At 37.1% G+C, this 17,504-nt stretch overlaps 1 protein-coding gene across 9 annotated transcripts in view; it reads right to left on the reverse strand.

The window, feature by feature from the left end:
• The window catches only part of CCDC141 (coiled-coil domain containing 141), a 232,049-nt gene that overhangs the window by 17,057 nt on the left and 197,488 nt on the right, over nucleotides 1-17,504 (reverse strand). For 8 of the 9 annotated variants that reach the window (XM_027055390.2, XM_027055389.2, XM_027055388.2 and 5 more), the window contains 5 exons: nucleotides 17,297-17,437; nucleotides 16,326-16,520; nucleotides 14,767-14,950; nucleotides 12,056-12,168; nucleotides 8,325-8,441 (listed from right to left, as the gene is read on the reverse strand). In XM_027055390.2, coding sequence (XP_026911191.1) covers nucleotides 8,325-8,441; nucleotides 12,056-12,168; nucleotides 14,767-14,950; nucleotides 16,326-16,520; nucleotides 17,297-17,437 — 750 coding nt within the window. The remainder of the gene's footprint in view (nucleotides 1-8,324; nucleotides 8,442-12,055; nucleotides 12,169-14,766; nucleotides 14,951-16,325; nucleotides 16,521-17,296; nucleotides 17,438-17,504) is intronic. The other variant, XM_027055387.2, reaches the window with a different exon arrangement.

Below are 17,504 nucleotides of genomic sequence, written 5' to 3' on the forward strand. Positions count from 1 at the left end.
TACTTCCATGATGAAAGCAAATTAAAACAATAGTGAGATATCACCTTACACCTTTCAAAATGGCTTGAATAAAAAAGACAAAATCTAATAGGTTTTGGTGAGGATGTGGAGAAAAAGGAACCCTCATGCACTGTTGGTGGGAATATAAACTGGTACAGTTACTATGGAAAACAGTATGGAGTTTCCTCAAAAAAATTAAAAATAGAAATACCATATGATCCAATAATTCCACTACTGGGTATTTACCCAAAGAAAATAAAAATACTAGTTTGAAAAGATTATACATCCCTATGTTTATTGAAACACCATTATTTTTTTAAAATGTTTATTTATTGGGGGCACCTGGGTGGCTCAGTCGGTTGGGCTTCCGACTTCAGCTCAGGTCATGATCTCACTGCTCGTGAGTTCAGGCCCCGCGTCGGGCTCTGTGCTGACAGCTCAGAGCCTGGAGCCTGCTTCAGATTCTGTCTCCCTCTCTCTCTGCCCCTCCCCTGCTTGTGCTCTGTCTCTCTCACAAAATATGAAAAAAAAAAAAAAAAAAAACTTCAACAAAAAAATGTTTATTTATTTATTTTGGGAGATAGAGCATGTGGGGAGTGAAGAGAGGGAAAGAAGGGGAGAGGGAGAGAGAGAGAGAGAGAGAGAGAGAATATCTCATCCCCAGCAGGCTGGCATTTTCAGTGTGGAGCCTGATGCAGGGCTTAAACTTCCAAACCATGAGATCATGACCTGAGCTAATCAAGAGTTGGATGCTTAACCACCTGAGCCACCCAGGTGCCCCTAAAACATTATTTACAAAAGCCAGGATATGAATGTGTCTGTCAATAGATGAATGGATAAAGAAGATGTGATGATATAGATACAGATACAGATACAGATATAGATAGATATAGATATACACATACACACACATATACACACAATGGAATATTAGTCATAAAAAATGAGATCTTGCTATTGGGACATTTGGACAGAGCTACAGGGTATTTATACTAAGTGAAATAAGTCAGAGAAAGAAAAATACCACAGGACTTTACTTGTATGTGGAATCTGAAAAATAAAACAAATGAATAAACAAACTACAAGCAGAAACAGACTCAAATACTGAGAACAAACTAATGGTTGCCAGAGGGGGATGGACAAAATGGGTGAAAGGGAATGAGAAGTACACACTTCCAGCTAAGTCATGAGGATAAAAGGTACAGCATAGGGAATATGACCAACGGTGTCGTAATAGCGCTGTGTGGTGACCGATGGTAGCTACAGCTGTGGTGAGCATAGCATAAGGTATAGACCTGTCAAATAACTATGTTACATACCTGAAACTAATATAACATTGTGTGTCAACTAAACTTGAATTTATAAAAATAATAAATTATAAGGCAAATGATAAAAAGTACTTACAATAGATATTTTTGATGTTGCCACCTGTAATTAAGCAAGCATTAACACTATGTGCCATTTTTTTTTCTTTTTTGCAGTTATGTACTTTATTCAAGCAGGTGAATCCAGACAACTTTCTCCGTGAGGTGAGACAGTATCCATTAACCTGTGGGTCTTATGATCTCTTCCATCTGAGCAACTGTTCTCCCATATTAGTCTGGTTCTAAGACTGTGGGGAAAGTTAAGTAATTGGTTCTTAAATTTTTAAATTGTCATTTCTATGATATGTTATCTCCAAACTAGACTCTGAGATAATGTATGTATATTGAGGGGAACTTTGAAAACATAAATTTGTTTTATATTACTTGCTCTTCTTGGGGTGCAACCACAGAACACCATTGTGCAGTGGGGATTGATGCCTTCACTGCCCGTGTGTCCCTGACTCTGAGTCATACAGGATTGAATTCTTTTACTTCCCTGCAAAAATGAATGATTCTATTTAAGTATGTAGTTTAAATGAGCTCGGTTCAGAGTAGGCTCCCAAATTCCCTGCTTTTGTTGGCAGTATCTTTAACCTATGAGAATTAACTAATATACCTGAGTCTTAAACTGGCAACATCATTTCCTGGCTATGATTTCCTTTGTGGCCCAGGAAAACCCTTAACTTACAGATCTATCTCATAGAATTAAAAGTCCTTATTAATACCAAAAAAAAAAAAGTACTTCCATGCTATTGCTTTATTAATCATCATGTAAACAGATGAAGGGGAAGAGCGAGGGAACAGGTTGGCAGGGGAATCTGCAGTGTCATTACAAAGCAGCTTATTTACACAGAGCCGTTCCTTAGAGCTCACTTTCGGTCTTACGGGAAAAGTTAACGTGTCTGAAATTCAGGAGAATGGCACTGCCTGCCCAATGCCGACACTACTTTCTATGATTCTTGGAGGGCAAAATATTTTATCTCTTTTAGTCTCAGTTTCCTCAACTATAAAATGAGATTTGATCAGATGATTGTTAAATCCCTTGTAGCACTTGAATTCTATAACTCTAAATGTGGGCATTGTAAGCCTGCATCCTCTACTGAATAGTTCTGTGGTTTTGGGGGAGTCTCTTAATATTCTGGGTGTCTGTTTAACCTTAGGAGTTTTCAAATATTACTATGGATTTGGCTTTGGTGCTCACCTTGGAGGGAAGACACTATCTCTAATCTGTTAGCAGTGCAATGGGCACTGCATTTACTAAATTGCCTAATTCCACCTGCTGTATTTTGGGGTTCGAAAAATGAGAAGCACTTTATTATCACCAAGAGAAAATCCTGTGATGAGTATATTCTTGTAATAGTCTGGTAGAATTGTTCTCTTTATTTTTTAAGTTTTTATTTAAATTCCAGTTAGTTAACATATAATGTAATATTAGTTTTAAGTATAACATGTAATGATTCAACAGTTCCATACAATACCTGGTCCTCATCACAACAAATGCTCTCCTTAATCCCCATTACCTATTAAACCCATTCCCCTCCCCTCTGGTAATCATTAGTTTGTTTGTTCTCTGTAGTTAAGAGTCAGTTTCTTGGTTTGCCTCTCTCTCTCTCTTTTTTTCCTTTGCTCATTTGTTTTGTTCCTTAAATTCCACATGAGTAAAATCATATGGTGTCTGTCTTTCTCTGACTAACTTATTTCACTTAGTATAATACCCTCTTGTTCCATCCATGTCCTTGCAAATGGTATGATTTCATTATTTTTTATGGCTGAATAATATTCCAGTGTGTGTGTGTGTGTGTGTGTGTGTGTATGGACACACCACATCTTCTTTATCCATTCATCAGTTGATGGACATTTGGGCCGTTTTAATAATTTGGCTATTGTAGGTAATGCTGCTATAAACATTGAGATGCATGTATCCCTTTGAATTAGTATTTTTGTATAGTTTGAGTAAATACTTAGTAGTACAATTGCTGGATTGTAGGGTAGTTCTATTTTTGACTTTCTGAGGAAGCTCCATACTGTTTCCAGAGTTGCTGCACCAGTTTGTATTCCCACCAATAGTGTAAGAGGGTTCCTCTTTCTCCACATCTTCACTAACACAGGTATCTTCTGTTGTGTTTAGCCATTCTGACAGGTGTGAGGTGATATGTCATTATAGTTTTGATTTGTATTTCCCTGATGACTGGTGATGTTGAGCCTCTTTTTATGTGTCTGCTGGCCATTTGTATGCCTTTTGAAAAATGTCTTTTCATGTCTTCTGCCCAATTCTTAACTGGATTATTTGTTTTTGGGGGTGTTGAGTTTGGTAAGTTCTTTATAGATTTTGGATACAAACCCTTCAACAGGTATGTCATTTGCAAATAGCTTCTCCCATTCTGTTGGCTGTCTTTTAGTTTTGTTGATTGTTTCCCTCACTGTGTAGAAGTTTTTTATTTTGATGAAGTCCCAATAGTTTATTTTTGCTTTTTTTACTTGCCTCAGGAGACATGTCTAGAAAGAAGTTGCTATAGCCGATGTCAAAGAGGTTACTGCATATTCTCCTCTAGGATGTTTATGTCTTCATGTATTACATTTCAAATTTATTTTTGTGTATGGTGTAAGAAAGTGGTCTAGTTTCATTCTTCTACATGTTGCTCTCCAGTTTTACCAACACCATTTGTTGAAGAGACTGTATTTTTTCTCACTGGATATTCTTTCCTGCTTTGTTGAAGATTAATTGACTATATACTTGTGGGTTCATTTCTGGGTACTCAATGCTGTACTATTGACCTGTGTGTCTTTTTTTTGTGCCAGTAGTGTACTGTTTTGGACCGCTACACTTCGGTAATATAACTTGAAGTCTGGAATTGTGATGCCTCCAGCTTTGCTTTTCTTTTGCAAAGTTGCTTTGACTATTTGGCTATTGTAAAACTTTAACAATATTTATTCTTCCAATCTATGAGCACAGAATATCTTTCCATTTCTTTGTATCATTTTCCATTTCTTTCATCAGTGTTTTATAGTTTTGAGAGTATAGGTCTTTTACCTCTTTAGTAAGGTTTATTCCTAACCAAATTGTTTTTGGTGCAATTGTAAATGGGATTGATTCCTTAATTTCTATTTCTGCTGCTTCATTATTGGTGTATAGAAATGCAGCAGATTTTTGTGTGTTGATTTTGTATCCTACAACTTTACTGAATTCATTATGAATTCTAGTAATTTTTTGGTAGGCTCTTTTGGGTTTGCTATATAGAGTACCATGTCATCTGGAAATAGTGAAAGTTTTACTTCTTCCTTGCTGATTTGAATACCTTTCATTTCTTTTTGTTGTATGATTGCTGAGGCTAGGACTTCCAGTACTTGTTAAATAACAGTGGTGAGTGTGGATATCCCTGTTTTGTTCCTTCACTTTTATACTAAATAACAGATGATCTATCACCTTTTAATTTATATTAAAACAAAACCAATTTCTCAATGAAAATAAACCTGATTTTTTATTTAAAACCATCTGTTCATTTAATTTTTCTTCTAAGAAAAATAAATAAAAGCAATAAAATAAATGAATTAAAAGCAAAGCAATAAATTGCTTGCTTTGGTAGCAATAACCTTCACTTTAAGTCTTAATAAATGTGGGTTGGTTGGCAGTGCAGACAAATGTGCAGAATTTAAAAGATAAGAGGAATTTAGTATCTCTTAGAAACTTAGTTAAGAAGATGAGATGCACAGTGGTGCCTGGGTGGCTCAGTCAGTTAAGTGTCTGACTTTGGCTCAGGTCATGATCTTGTGATTTGTGAGTTCAAGCCCTACTTTGGGCTCTGTGCTGACAGCTTAGAGCCGAGAGCCTGTTTCAAATTCTGTATCTCCCTCTCTCTCTGCTCTTCCTCTACTTGTACTGTGTCTGGCTCTCTCAAAAATAAACATTAAACTTTTTTGTTAATAAAAAAAAAGATGTGATGAGCAAAAATAAATTCAAAATGGATGAAAGACCTAAATGTGAGACAGGAAACCATCAAGATCCTATAGGAGAAAATAAGCAGCAACCTCTTGACCTGGGTTGCAGAAACTTCTTACTTGACATATCTCTAAAGGCAAGAGAAATAAAAGCAAAAAATGAACTGTTGGGACCTCATCAAGGTAATAAGCTATGGCACAGCAAAGGAAACAATCAACAAAACCAAAAGGCAACTGGTGGAATGGGAGAAGATATTTGCAAATGACATATCCAATAAAGGGTTGTCCAAAATCTATAAAGAACTTACCAAACTCAACACCCAAAACAGATAATCCAGTAGAAATGGGCAGAAGACATGAATAGACACTTTTCCAAAGAAGACAGCCAGATGGCCAACAGACACATGAAAAGATGCTCAACATTGCTCACCATCAGAGACATACAAATCAAAACCACAATGAGATACCACCTCACACTGGTCAGAGTGGCTAAAATTAACTCAGGAAATAACAGATGTTGGTGAGGATGTGGAGAAAGGGGAACCCTATTGCACTGTTGGTGGGAATGCAAGCTGGTGCAGCCAGTCTGGAAAATAGTGTGGAGGCTCCTCAAAAAATTAAAAATAGAAGTACCTTAAAACACAGCAATTGTACTACTAGGAAGTTATCACAAGGATACAAAAATGCCATTTTGAAGGGGCATGTGTACATGCACCCCAATGTTTATAGCAGCACTTTCAACAATAGCCAAATTATGGAAAAGCCCAAATGTCCATTAACTGATGAATGGATTAAGAAAATGTGGTATGTATATATTACATACACACACACACACAATGGAATGTTACTTGGCAATGAAAAAGAATGAAACTTTGCCATTGGAGGATATTTTGCAACTGGAGGATATTTTGCTAAGTGGAATAAGTCACAGAAAGACAGGTATCATATGATTTTGCTCATGTGTGGAATTTGAGAAACTTAATAGATGATCACAGAGGAAGAGAAGGAAAAATAAGATAAAAAACAGAAAGGGAGGCAAACTTTAAATACAGAGAACACACTGAGGGTTGCTGGAGGGGAGATGGGTGGGGGGAAGTGGCTAAATGGGCGCTGGGCATTAAGGAGGGCACTTGTTGGAATGAGCATGGCTGTCATATGTAAGTGATAAATCACTGGATTCTACTCCTAAAGCCAAGAATACACTGTATGTTAACTAACTTGAGAATAAAAGGAAAGAAAGGAAGGAAGAAAGAATGAACATTGATGCATTTAGTGTTATTCTTTTTTTATTTCAACCACTCGGTCTCAATTGAGGGTGATTTTGCTCCCCAGGGAACATTTGGCAATGTCCATGGACATTTTTTAGTTGTGACAACTGGGTGGGTGGGGGAGGCGTGCCACTGGCATCTAGTTGATAGAGGCCAGGAATGTTGCTATATATCCTGTAATGCACAGGACAGCTCTCCACAGCAAAGAATTCTCTGGGCCAAAATGTCAACAGTGCTGAGATTGAGAAGACCTGATTTAGACCAATCACAATAACCAAAGATCATTAGACAAAAGACTAAGGTTTAACAAAGTAATCAAGGTTTGGCAGCTTTCCTTTGCCTCAGGGTGGAATCAGGGTTTAAGTGCTTCAAGGCCATCCAACAACAAAGTCAGTTTGCGTAATGACACTTGCTGCCTGGAGGTTGTATAATTGCACTAGACCTTGACAAAGATTGAACCTATGGAACACGACCTATATAGAAGATCTAAGAATGGTAATGACTTTAAGAAAAGATAAATCTTTTTCCATGAGATAACTACAACAAGTGGGGAGATATTTATTTTAAACTCTCATATCACAAGAAGTATACTTTATTAATTTGGGGACAGTTGAGAATAATGTTGACTCTGTTTGTTCCTTCAGTTCCTTGGGAGAGAGAGGAACATGGGAAGCAAAACTGGCAAAGCAAAAAGACAAGAGCTAATTATAGTCCAGCAGCTATGAATAAAGAGTGAGCAACTTATACCAAAAATTGCATAATGATGTGATTTAAATAGTGCTTTTGAAATCATAAAATATTTGCATTTTGTGAATGTTTGCAGTTTTTGCTACATGCTCAATTTATCTGTAATACATAAATTTTAAAGTAATTTAAACATTTTTGTACTTTAGTATTTATATTTCAGTTGGGTTCTATGTTTTAGTATATGTACATGGAAATATCATCTTAGAGGTAACTTCTGTGGGAACAAGATACAAGCTAATTTTGGGAACCCGGGTGGCTCAGTTGGTTAAGCATCTGACTTCAGCTCAGGTCATGATCTCACAGTGAGTTCCACCCCCGCATCGGGCCCTCTGCTGTTAGCACAGAGCACACTTCAGATCCTTTGTCTCCTTCTCTCTCTACCCTCCCGTCCCCCAAAATACATATATACATACATGCAGTTTTAAAAAAGTTAATTTCAGGTATTATGGTTTTCTAGTGGGTAATGTAAAACAACAAAATCATAGCTTGGTGGTGTGACAGAAGTGGTTTGGGGGGCTCTTGGGTGGCTCAGTCTGTTAAGAGTCCGACTCTTGATTTTGGCTCAGGTCATGATCTCACAGTTCATGGGTTTGAGTCCTGCATCGGGCTCCATGCTGACAGTGTGGAGCCTGCTTGGGATTCTCTTTCTCTCCCTCTCTGTCTTCCCCTCCCCCACTCACACTCACACTCACACGAGTGTTCTCTCTCTCAAAATAAATAAATAAACTTAAAAAAAGAGTGGTTTGGAGTGACAGTATGGTGACTAAACGGCTATCCCAATACCACTGTGAACTACTATGGTCCCAGTATTCAATAGGAAGTGCTCAGAGGGAAATAACATAGGTGGGAGAAGTACTAAGTAAAGGGTAGAAAGGAGGTACAGGATGAGGGCAATCACATTGAAAGATTTGATTCAGATAGATAAGAAGGCTTTAATTCACTTTTTTTTTTCAATGAAAAGGGATTCTAATCTCAAAATGCAAAACTGAGACTACATGGTTTTCATTACCTTATTTCTTTCTTCATTGAATAGTGTCTGCTTATTTCTTGCTGGTTCTTTTAGCAGGTCAACAAAGTCATCATGGAGATCTTCCAAATTCAGATTCATTTTTAAAATGTCTCCCTGCTGTACAAAGAGATGGTTAGTCAGAGTCTGGGCCAGGAAAGTTGGAGGCACAGTGCTACACAACAACCACTTGGAAGAAAACATAGGCCACTTGCAACCTTTCAGCAAATGTATTCTACAGGAGAGTGACTATGCCCAGCCCAGGATGTGACTTACAAAATTATCTTGTGAAGTTTCCAGCTCCCCTCCTACCTCACTCCTTTGATCAAGTTCATTGCCAGTAAAAACTGGTGGTTCAAAAGCCCAGCAGGAACAAAGTCATTGCTCTAATAGGATGCACCTACAGGGAGCGTTCTCCAGAGGAAAAAAAGCATTGTGCATGGCAGTCTAAGCCATTAGGAAAGTCTGGGGGAGTGGTGAGGAGGAAGAAATGTCTGAAGGTTCTGGTGGAGAGCAAAGAGGAAATCCAGAGATTTTACATAAGCAAATATTTGGGAGACTCAGGAAGAGAGGAAGGAGATATCACTGAGTATGTTAAAGAAAAAACAATTGAGAACAAAGGATGCTTCATGTGGATGATGATATTTTGCTCCTGTAGCTCATAGGGCTGTTTTAGTCATGGAAGTATAGGTGTTTGCAAGCTGCCGGGGAACCCCTGTGGGGGCTGAGAAGACTTTGGAAAGGTAAAAGGAGCCTCAGGTACACCACATTTAGGATGATTAATTATACTGCACCAGAACATTCCCTATTCCACCTGAAACATGATCAGGCCCATGGTCAGACGGGCCTTAAAGAAACAGCATGTTCCTCAATGTGCTCAACGTGCTATATGGACTCAGAGAATTTGGGGAGATGCTTACTGGGGAGACTCAACTTTTAGTCTAACTCTAAAACTTAAGCTGCTTTATGCTATTGGTTAAGTTACTCTGCTTTGGTACACACTTGACATCTAATTCCAAAATGGTGGTTGTTGTGGAAAGAATGCTAGAGTTTGAATTGTATCTAATTCCAGAGCCTCCACTACTGATGGTGAGGCCCCGGGCAAAGCACTTTTACATTCTTTGAACTTCACCTCTAAAACAAGGAAAACAACATTTGCTTTACTACCATCACAAGATTATTTGCAAATCACTGAAGTAATATATATGAAAAGACTTTGTAAATCTCAAATTGCTATCCAAATAGAAAGGATTATTATCACTATTTTAGCCTTGATAGGGATTTCTGGGCCTATTTTTAATAACCCCTACAAAAGAGCCATAGCACCAACCTTAAAAACATAAAAACTAGATGTTTATGCTTTCATGCAAACATATGTAAACTGTTAGTAAGCATTCTTTGACAAGCTTTTGTTCAGGTTGTAATTGGTAAGAGCCTTGCTGATGCCCCTGTCTCTTGCCAGAGAGGCTCTTCCTCACTTTTATACCCACCCAAATCACATCTTTTTGAGCTATGTATTGAATGATTCTTCTTCTCTGTATCAATCCTTTGAGTTTTTACTACAAATGCCACAACTCTTTCTGGAGAACAAGCTTCAGGCAAAGAATAGTGTTAAATGTGTGGGACCCTAAGCTGAACAGAGTCATAGGGTTTCTTCACATGTAATGGAGTAAATGGTTTGGGGTACTAATGGTAGTTATATGTGATGATCACAGTAGGAAAGAATGGGGGAATCAGAGAGGCAGGGACCCAGACCACGAAGGAACTGTGGAGGAGGCAGCATTTAGGTTTGGCTTTGAGAGATAGTATAATTTAGATAAGCAGAGAGAGAAGGTCATGTACAGGAAGGTTTAGGAGGAGAAAACTCAGAAATGTGGGGTAGCAGACCAGTGAGACAGGAGCCTACGATGAGTATAGAAGCACACTGATTTGGAAAGACAGCCTTGGAATACCGGAAGGCCTTGAGTTTAAACTTTATATAGGAAGCAATGAAGAATTTGTAGTCAAGTGTTTTGAGTGTAAAAATGACATTAGCATTAGGAAGGGTAATCCAGCTGGAGTGTATAATCAGGATGCTCCTGACTAGTGCAAAAGGGAATCCAAGTGATGGGTTGGGAATAAGAAAAAGAGGGTGCAATCCTGATTACAGGGGTGTAACAAGAATGGGAAATGAGGAAGTGAGGAGAGGGAGTGGGTAGAGCTTTCAGAAAGAACGGCCATGAAGGTGAAAGCAGAAAGGAATATCACTTTGAGAGAGTAAATTTTAAGTGGACCTCACTTGAAGAAGTACAACAGAAATGGGAGGGATGTTGTAGATAGTAAAGAGCAAAGAGTCAGGGGAAGTAGCAGTTTTCAAGCTGTGTCCTGGAAGTCAAGAGAAGAAACAGATCCTCGGAGGGTTGGATGCAGGTGGGGAGGAAATGATCATTGTTTAAAAAGATAATATAAGACCCATGGCACATTCATACATTATTGATGGCATTAAAATTCTAAAATATTTGTGGAATTTAATTTAACATATGTATATTAGGAACATTAACAATTTTGTACTCATTTACCCAAATCTGCCCTGGAGAGCTTATGTGTAGGTAACAATACAAGAGAAAAAAAAATCTTTTTGCAAGAAGATGTTCACTGCAGTGTTAATTAAATGGTAAAAAAAAAAAAAGAAAAAAAAAAGAAAAAAGTTGAAAATCTTTCTTAAAGAAAAAAGATAATTTGATTGGTCACCCACTCAGTTAAAAGATAAGTAAACTATTCTGAATGGACTGAGTACTCAAATTTATGATGTGGAAATTCATACAGAAAAAAAAAAGGTTGCTAGAAATAGAATTCTGCTCTGAACTGCAAGAGCACCATTATGTCTCCATATCAACAATAATCACAATAACCATGGGTGTCTTCACATTCAATCCTCAGGGTTACTCTGTGATTAGGATCCCCTATTTCCTCCATTTTATAGATCAAGAAACTGAGACTCAAAGAGATGAAGTAACTTGCCCCAAATCACAAATCCAGTTATTTGGAGAATTGGTATTCTGAGGCAGCTGTATTTTACTTTACGGCTTGTGCTCTTAATTACCTTGTCATTCTCTACATCTTAAGTAACTAGTTCTTTCAGCCAGTTGTTAAAATAGTACTAATGAAGCTAGTTTTCATAAAAATACAGACAAAACAATATATGCATTTCTCTCTCATAACTGGATTTTTGCCTGGGGATTAGACATCAACATATTTTCTATTTTTTATTCCATCAGCTTATTACTTCATGAAAGATGCTAATGATTAGTTCAATACTTCCATGAAGCTAAATGTTCAATGAATCTAATACGTGAAGATTTAGTTTTCTTTTCTCCGGGGCCACAATTTGGAAGGAAAAAGAACCCTTACATTTATTATCTGGGAATGAAAGTATAAGGCTACTTAATACAGACTTTACTTTGATTTTAATGGCATACATTTATCCTTTAGGATGTGATCCATGAAAATGTAAATGAGACACCTTAATTGTGTTTAGCCCTCATTCCCAGCAATATTTTTCTCTGCAGTGATGGAAAAGAAACAGAATTAATTATCAGAAACGCCCAGATAATTATGTTAGAAAGCTGTGAAACAAATGTGCACATTATGTCCCTTGAGAATTTCCATTAGAACATCTTTGGACCAGAAGACACTTATCCACACATTTTTATTTATATCACTTGAAAATACATACTCTGGGAAGAAGAAATTACCTTCAGCTTTTCTTCAAGCTCTGTGAGAGAGATGCATAATTCAGTGATAGATTCAAGAACCTCTTTGTGTTTTGCCACTATTTTCTCAGCATATTTCTGCCCTTCTTCAAAACCTGGTGAGGAGAAGGAACAAAAGACAAAAAACAAAACAAAACAAAACAACTATTTTTTGAGGTCAAATCCTTAGCAGAAAACAAACAAACAAACAAACAAACAAACAAACAAACTCTGCTAGGGTGTTAATTCATTTCCCCAGTGTCTGGTGTAAAGGCTGGTAGATAGTAAGTGCTTAATAAATACTTGTTGAATAGATAAATAAATGAACGAAGGCATGAAAAACAGGTACCCTAGGAAAATGGTTACAAATATGCTGTACCACGTCACTTTCATGTAGCCTAAACCATGTTGCTTTGTAAATATTCTTAAAGCTCCACTCTAATCCATTTTCTCCTGTGTTTGAACATTCAATCATTCTTTATTCATGGATTCAAAGCCCTCCATAATATAGTTTCAAGGTGCTTCTCCCAAATGTATGCCACCCTAGTTCCCTCACACACTTAGTTCTGGTCAAACTGAACCAGCAACTCTCCCCCTGTGAATCCCCATAGCCAGAGTATTCTTTCCTATACCAAGAATACCCTTCCCCCACTCTCTGCTTCCCCCACTCTCTGCTGTCAAAACCCTATGTACTCTTCAAGATCTACTTCAAATAGCAATATCTCTGAAATGTTCTTAATCTTTGCCTGCCTAGATTTTTCTCTCTACCTGAATAACAATAAAAATAGCTACCATGTAGTGAGTGTTCATTGTTTGACTATGGCTAAACGTTGTAATTTATTTATTTATTTATTTATTTATTTATTTACTTACTTACTTACTTACTTATTCATTCATTCATTCATTCATTTACCATTTCAACCATTTTTAAGTGTGCAGTACAGTGGCATTGAATACATTCTCATTGTTGTGCAGCCATCACCGCTATCTGTCTCCACAACTTTTTCATCTTCCCAAACTGAAACTCTGTACCCATTAAAAAACTCTGCCCGAACTCCTGGTAACCACTACTCTACTTTCTATCTCTTAAATCCGACTACTCTGGGTCCCTGCTGTAAGTGGAATCATATAATATTTGTCTTTTTGTGTTTGGCTTCTTTCACTTAGCATTATGTCTTTAAGGCTCATCCCTGTTGTTAACAGGTTATGGCTAAGCACTTTATACGCATTAAAGTAATTCTCCTTGGATTCTCTAGGTTCTATTGCATTTTACAAATGACGAAACTGAGACTCAAAGAGTCTCAGGTTACCCAGACAATCATTGCAGGAGCAGGGATTTGAAACCAGGATTACAGACTCCATGGCTTAGACTAAGCTGTATTTCACGTTGTTATGAGCTGAACTGTGTCTCCTCCAGAATTCGTAACTTGAAGCCTCAACCTCCAGTATCTCAGAATGTTACCACATTTGGAGATAAGGTCTTTCAAGAGGTGATTAAGTAAAAATGAGGCCATTAGGATGGGCCCTAATCCAATATGACTGGATCCCTCCCACAAAAGATGAGGGAGAGACACCAATGCGAGCCTGTGCACAGGGGAATGCCTGTATGAAAAGGCAGCAAGAACTCAGCCGGCCACCAGCCAAGGAAAGAAGCCTCAGGCAACACCAATCCTGTCAGCACCTCAACCTTGTGATCTTGGACTTCCAGCCTCCAGAACTGTGAGGAAATGAATTTCTGTTGTTTCAGCTGCCCAGTCTATGGTATCTTGTGATGTTAACCCTAGCAAACCAATACTCACTTTTCATACCTTTCTTACTGCATTAACCATAACATGACTTCTAGGCCTAGGTTGTGGATTCTCAAATGAAGAAACTAAGTTTTATTTGTCTTTAAATCAATCACACCTCTTCATAGATAATAGGTACTCAAATTTTTTTTTTAGATAAATTTATTTGCATTAAAATTCTGGGTCCAGTGATGTTTGGGTAGCCTGTAAGAGTTAAAATAATATTCCTAAAGCATCTTACTTGATGAAAATTTTCAAAATTGCATAGCTTTCATACTGAGCAGATGAAGATTCATGACATTCATTTATTTATACAAGGTATTTACTCAATGATTCATTTATTCACCAAATATTTGTGAAGTACTTAGTACATACCACAAAGCAGTAAACTAACAGGCAAAATCCCTTCTCTCATGGAGCTTACAGTCTGGTGTAAAAGCCAGGCAATAGACAAATAACTATACAATTTGTCAGTTGGTGATAAGGGCCAGGAATGCAGACAAAGCAGGATGCAGGATGATGAATAATGGGAGGGGGATTTAACTTGTCTTGGTCTTTGTGAGTAGTTAGTGTGTTTGGAAACTGAATAGAATACAGTGGATAAAATACACTGGAATAAGCGGAGCATTGTTCTGGTTTTATTACCCTGGGGATGAGCGACAGGAATAGGGGAGAAAAGAACACAGAGAAGGAGGGTTTACACAAGACAGTGAAAATCCAAAGGCCTCCTCTCCTGCAGGCAGAAGTTACTTCCTATTTTCCCTCCTGCTTACTTTTATAGAGATGGGCTCTTATCTTGAGTCTCTTCCCCCAAGTAGTTGCTACAGTGAGGACCCTGAAGGCCTGCCATGCTCTGCTTTCTGCTGGATTAGGTGGCTATAGATTTGTTCAATGGCAAATTGCTGGATATTTTTAAAAAGACCTCACCATATAAGCGCTGGGCTAGGTCACTGATCTCCTGAATCCTTTCTTCTTGCTGAGGCACTGAGGGCATGATATACTTATTGAACTGCTGGTGGAGAATTTCCACAGCTTCCTTTGTCTTGCACTCTGTAGAGTATTTTCCAACTCTTACAACTGTGGCACTTGCGTCTTCATACCAAAAGTGACACTAAATTAAAATGGGATAAAGTATAGATTAAGGAGACACCATCCTTCTAAAGTTCTTCATTTTGACCACTCAGGTATCAAATTTCAAATCCCTCAAACTTTATAATCACATTAGTTTGAACTTTCTAAGTTATAATAAAGAAAATATCAAAATATGATCATATGTTTTTGCACTAGGGTATTAGAGTCAGTTAAGAAAATAAAGGTATAGAAGTTCATTTGATTTTCCTGCCTTCTTAGATTTACCTAAAATAGAATTCCTAAGAACATTATACACTTACAAGAACATGCAGTAAAAAAAGTGTATAGCACTAAAAATAATTCAAATCTCAGCTAAAAGAAAAGAAAAAAGCCCAAACATACAAAATCTAGTCTAATTGACTGAAATAATTAACAATACATGGATAAAGTATTGCCTGACTAACACTCTAATAAATAAATTCTCTTTTAAGAATGAGATCTAGTTTATCAATTAAGGAAGTGTCATCTAAAGAATAGCATTTGACTTTTTTTTAATAGAAGATACTCATGTAATATTTTCAAAATACAGTGGAGAACTGAGACAGTTTCTCACAAAAAATACTAAATAACTGTGATGGAAGGAATGTGTCTGACCAAGGCCGGAGCAATTATGATGAGCAAGAAATAGAAGCACATGACTCTGTTAAGAGCTGCCTTTAAATATGTGCCAGAGAGCTACAGCAAACCTATACATCAGATAGAGAAGAATGATCATCCTCATTCTCCTTAGCATGGTGCTACATCTAAACACTGCTCCATCAGTGGCAAAGAGAGACACATTTTGTCTCACAGAATAATGGGCTTCAAAGAACCTCAAGTGTGGAATTTCTTCAATATGAAGTGTGCAAATAATAATTTTAACTTGCCAAATTTTGTACAGTGTATGAGCACTCTACCATTTATCCTCTTGACAAAAGCAAAAATAACGCCAATAACAATCTTTTTACCTGAAAAATCCCAGTATCACATTTCTTTCTAAACATTTTCAAATTCTGTGAAATAAGTAAGTCATTTTGAGTATTTTAAAAAGCAGTGAACATAATTCCATGATGGTTAAACATCTTGAGTTGATGGGGTCATGTGGAAATGGGAAACTCTTATATGTTGCTGGTAAGAGAAAATTAGTAAAATGTTTCCAAAGAACATTTGGACAATACAATCAAAACCTTGTAACATTCATTCCCTTTGGTCTAGCAATTCTACTTTAAGAAATTATCCTAGGAAAATAATCATGAAAAGGAGGAGATGTATAGATTTCATGACAATAACATCTAAAGCAGCATTGTTTTAAAGTAGCAGAGTAATTTTATAAAACAACATTACATATGGATATCATTACAACAACAAGAAGATACCTCTTCTATCATTTCCTGGAGACGTTCAGTCAGGTCCAAATTCATCTTGTAATCTGTCACAACTTTTTCAAACTCATCCACATGTTTTTGCAAATCTTTCATGGTTTCCAAAAGGACATTCACTTTATTAGTTGGATAATTTAAGAGAGAATAAGAAGTTTTATTCTCAACTTTTCCCATTTTCATTTTCAAAGCCTGTGCAAAAAAAAACCACCCAGCTTTTAAAATAACACTCAATTTTCATTTATGAGGCTAGATAGTGATTATATAATAAGAGAAAAACTTGGAGAGATTTTTGCAGCTTTCTCCATTATATAATATTAAAATAATAATTATCACGAATGTATTTTGGAAAGAATGGGTTTTCTTCTGCATATTTTATTGATCCAGTATTAATATCATATAGAAAATTCACTATGTACCAGGTTCTATTCCAGATTTTGAGAATGATACTATGATTAAAAAAGACAACGATCATAAAATAAAATATTTTATTGTCTTCAATAAGCTCACTGCTTCCTGGGAAAGGTATTCAAATAATCTAGCCAGGGGTTCTAGGAGCAGTGGAGGAGGTTCCTGACATTGGCAGGTGCAAGAAAGGAAAAGGGGTGCACAAAAGGTGTAGACATGCGTGTGTGTGCACGTGCGTGTGCACGTGTGTGTGTGTGTGTGTGTGTGCATGCACTGTGGGGAAGAATGGAAGCAGAGAGGCTGGATAAGTTTGGTACAATCCATTCCAGAGCTGACTCAAGAGATAAATTAACTTAAACAATTTACATGGGAACCCAATTGTCACAAAAGCAGAAAACTACCTTCTCAGTCCCAATGCTACAAAAAGGCCCAAAGGTTAAGCATCTAGAATTAAAATGCAAAATGTTTTGCAGTAACTGTAGTAGTTCATGCACATGCACACACACACACACACACACACACGCACGCACACAAATGCACCACCCACACTTTCTCTTTACCTGTATTTTTTCAGCATACACATCAACTTGTTGAATTTGATATTTAAGAGCCTTCAGATTCCGAGCTTTTTCATTTTTCTTAGTGTAATTAAACTTCAAATTGTTGAATTTCTTTTTTATATCTTTGAATGACTCTTTGAGCTGTAGTTCAGTAAAAAGAAAGAGGTGATTTCCTTAAAATGAGGACACTAATATTGACTTGTAAAAA

This window comes from Acinonyx jubatus, chromosome C1 (assembly GCF_027475565.1).
Source record: "Acinonyx jubatus isolate Ajub_Pintada_27869175 chromosome C1, VMU_Ajub_asm_v1.0, whole genome shotgun sequence".
In the NCBI taxonomy this organism is placed as follows: domain Eukaryota; kingdom Metazoa; phylum Chordata; class Mammalia; order Carnivora; family Felidae; genus Acinonyx; species Acinonyx jubatus.